At 34.7% G+C, this 2439-nt stretch overlaps 1 protein-coding gene across 1 annotated transcript; it reads right to left on the minus strand.

Moving 5' to 3' along the window:
• Positions 1-269: 269 nt before the first annotated feature.
• On the minus strand, positions 270-1376 carry LOC104884458 (glucuronoxylan 4-O-methyltransferase 3). Its single transcript, XM_010669106.4, has one exon. The coding sequence runs from the start codon at positions 1220-1222 to the stop codon at positions 353-355; it is 870 nt and encodes a 289-aa protein (XP_010667408.2). The 5' UTR covers positions 1223-1376; the 3' UTR covers positions 270-352.
• Between the last annotated feature and the right edge of the window lie 1063 nt (positions 1377-2439).

Below are 2439 nucleotides of genomic sequence, written 5' to 3' on the forward strand. Positions count from 1 at the left end.
GTCCCTTTTTCCCTTCCATTCCCGAGTCAATTCCCTAATATTATATCGACTTCATTTAATTGTTAAATTACCACTTTATTCTTTTTGTAATTGTTAAATTACACATACTCTGATAAATAGACAGTGATAACCGCTCATAAGCGTTTTATCACTCGTCCAAAATAACACCTAACCCCTTTCTCTCTATATATATCATATCAAATGATTTAAACATATATATAGGGTCACTAACATAACAAATTAAAGGTAAAAACCCATAAGTATAATAATTAACACAAAACCATGAGAAATTATTTATAAATGAAGGTAAAAAGAATATAATAACAACCTTAATTCTTACTTCTTAAGACTCTTAAGTAGAATTAGGTTTAGGAGGAGGACAAAAAGGTCTACCACGGCGAGCCTTATGACTAGGAATAGTAAAATGCCTTAATCTTCCTTCTTGTTGTATCATATAACCTTCACATAAAAACTCCATTGAGAATTTATCCTCTACAACTCGATTCACATCATGTACAAATACATCCGTCTCACCCACCTCACGATTTCTCCCCATCAACCCTGCTGTATAAATCGCACTCATCCTACCTGGTGCCTCATCGTGGTATCCTGTGGGCGCATCCACCATAATTAAATCCCACTCTACCTCGTATATCTCATTTGGTAAACTCTTCAACGCTAAGTTGCACTTACTTTTCCTGGGGTCCACCACATTGGAACATTCCTCTGACGTCACAGCTGACGTCATGAGATCATCGGAGTGACGTACTTTGGTGTCGTACGTGGCGAGATATGATTCGAGGGTAGGGAATTGGGCCTTGATTTCGCTGATCCAACCTTCGTTTTCTTCTAAAAAGACGGTTCTACCTCCGTGGTTTAATGAGGCCCACATTAGACTGTCGCGGCCCAGCCCAAATACAAGGAAGTTTGACGGTGATTTACGGCGGAGAATTCGTTCTGTGACGGAGATTTCTTTCGCCGTTTGTTGGGGAGTTATGTTGGATGTTGCGTAGTGTATTATGGTGTCGGATAAAGAAGGTGGGATTTTGTTACAAGGGCAATTTTGGGTTTTCACATATGACATTAAGGTTTCTTTGCTGTTTTCTGATGATGAAGAGAAAGATGAACGTACTATTAAGAATGCTAAACAAATGAAAACAAAGCAAAATATTATAAACTTCAAGTTTATAGCAGATTGAAATTTCAAATTTGCCCCTCTCATTTTTCTTTTTGCTTTTAGAAGTGAGAAATTGGGTGTTTTTGATGCAATGTGTAGAAATGACTTTTTCTTTTGTTTTATGGGATTTAAGGGGGTTTTGTAAGAAAAAAGAAGAAGAGAGTAGAGAGGTGTTTGTTTGGTGGCAAAAGAAAATGACAAACGAGTTGATCATTATATTGGAGTATGGGACCCATGTTTATGTTAGTTCTACGTTACCTAATTAAGATTATTTTAATAGTATTTTTAGTTGGTCTTGTAAGAGACCGTCTACTTTTAATTTAAAAGTAGGCGCGGCCCAAGCCCAATATTAAGAAGAGAATAGATCATATTCTTATATAGTGACTACTTTAATCTATTTAGTGACCATTTTAATCTATTTAGTGACCAGTTTAATCTATTAATTAATAACATTCTTAATTCATTTAGTGACTGATTTAATCCATTTAGTGACTAGCTTAATCCATTTTGTAAGACTGACGGACTATTTTTAAAAATTGTTTGTTCTGATTCGAAATTTAGAAGGGAAATAAAAAGAAGGAGAAGAGAATGGACGATTAGGATGGTGCAAGATACCTAAAAATAGTGTTAGGTTAGAGAGAAATTGAATGGGCTTCTTAGGAGAACGTAAGTTTACATTGTCTAATTTTATATTAAAATTAGACCGTCTATTATAATAATTTGTGTAGTATTTTATGGTAAGATGAATGATCCTGTCAGATCATAACTTCTCGTGAGTTAAGGCAGTTTGGATTTTACGGACAGACACTTTGAAAGTGGGGGGAATGGTAAGGTTTTTTTTTTTAATCTTCCTAGGCCAAACTTAGCTTGGTATTTTAATTGTATAATTAGTTCTTGTCCTGGACGAGACGTCCTGGATTATTTACCAATGTGCATTTGAATTTTGAAGTCTTCGAAAATAGATATAGTATATTGTGTTTAAATGATTTCTTCCCCACAAAGACCAACATGAATATTGTAGTGTAGTTGGTTAGTGCATTAACATATCAAATGAGAAGTCATGAGTTCGAGTCTTGAATCACACATTTTTATTACTTATGCCTCATTTGATTATGTCCAGAGGAGAGTACAAGTGGCAGCATGATATTTGTTTATCAAGAATTTTAGATATATATTATAAAGATTAAGGGTGTGTTTAGGAGTTGTGGAGGGAATATATTTTGTTGAGCAAATTTTGATCATTATTACCGATAGGAGATGAG

This window comes from Beta vulgaris, chromosome 6 (genome assembly GCF_026745355.1).
Source record: "Beta vulgaris subsp. vulgaris cultivar EL10 chromosome 6, EL10.2, whole genome shotgun sequence".
NCBI classification, from domain to species: domain Eukaryota; kingdom Viridiplantae; phylum Streptophyta; class Magnoliopsida; order Caryophyllales; family Amaranthaceae; genus Beta; species Beta vulgaris.

Excerpts from the sequence above, each read along its gene's own strand:
- LOC104884458 (XM_010669106.4), bottom strand. The coding sequence starts at position 1,222 with ATGAGAGGGGCAAATTTGAAATTTCAATCTGCTATAAACTTGAAGTTT.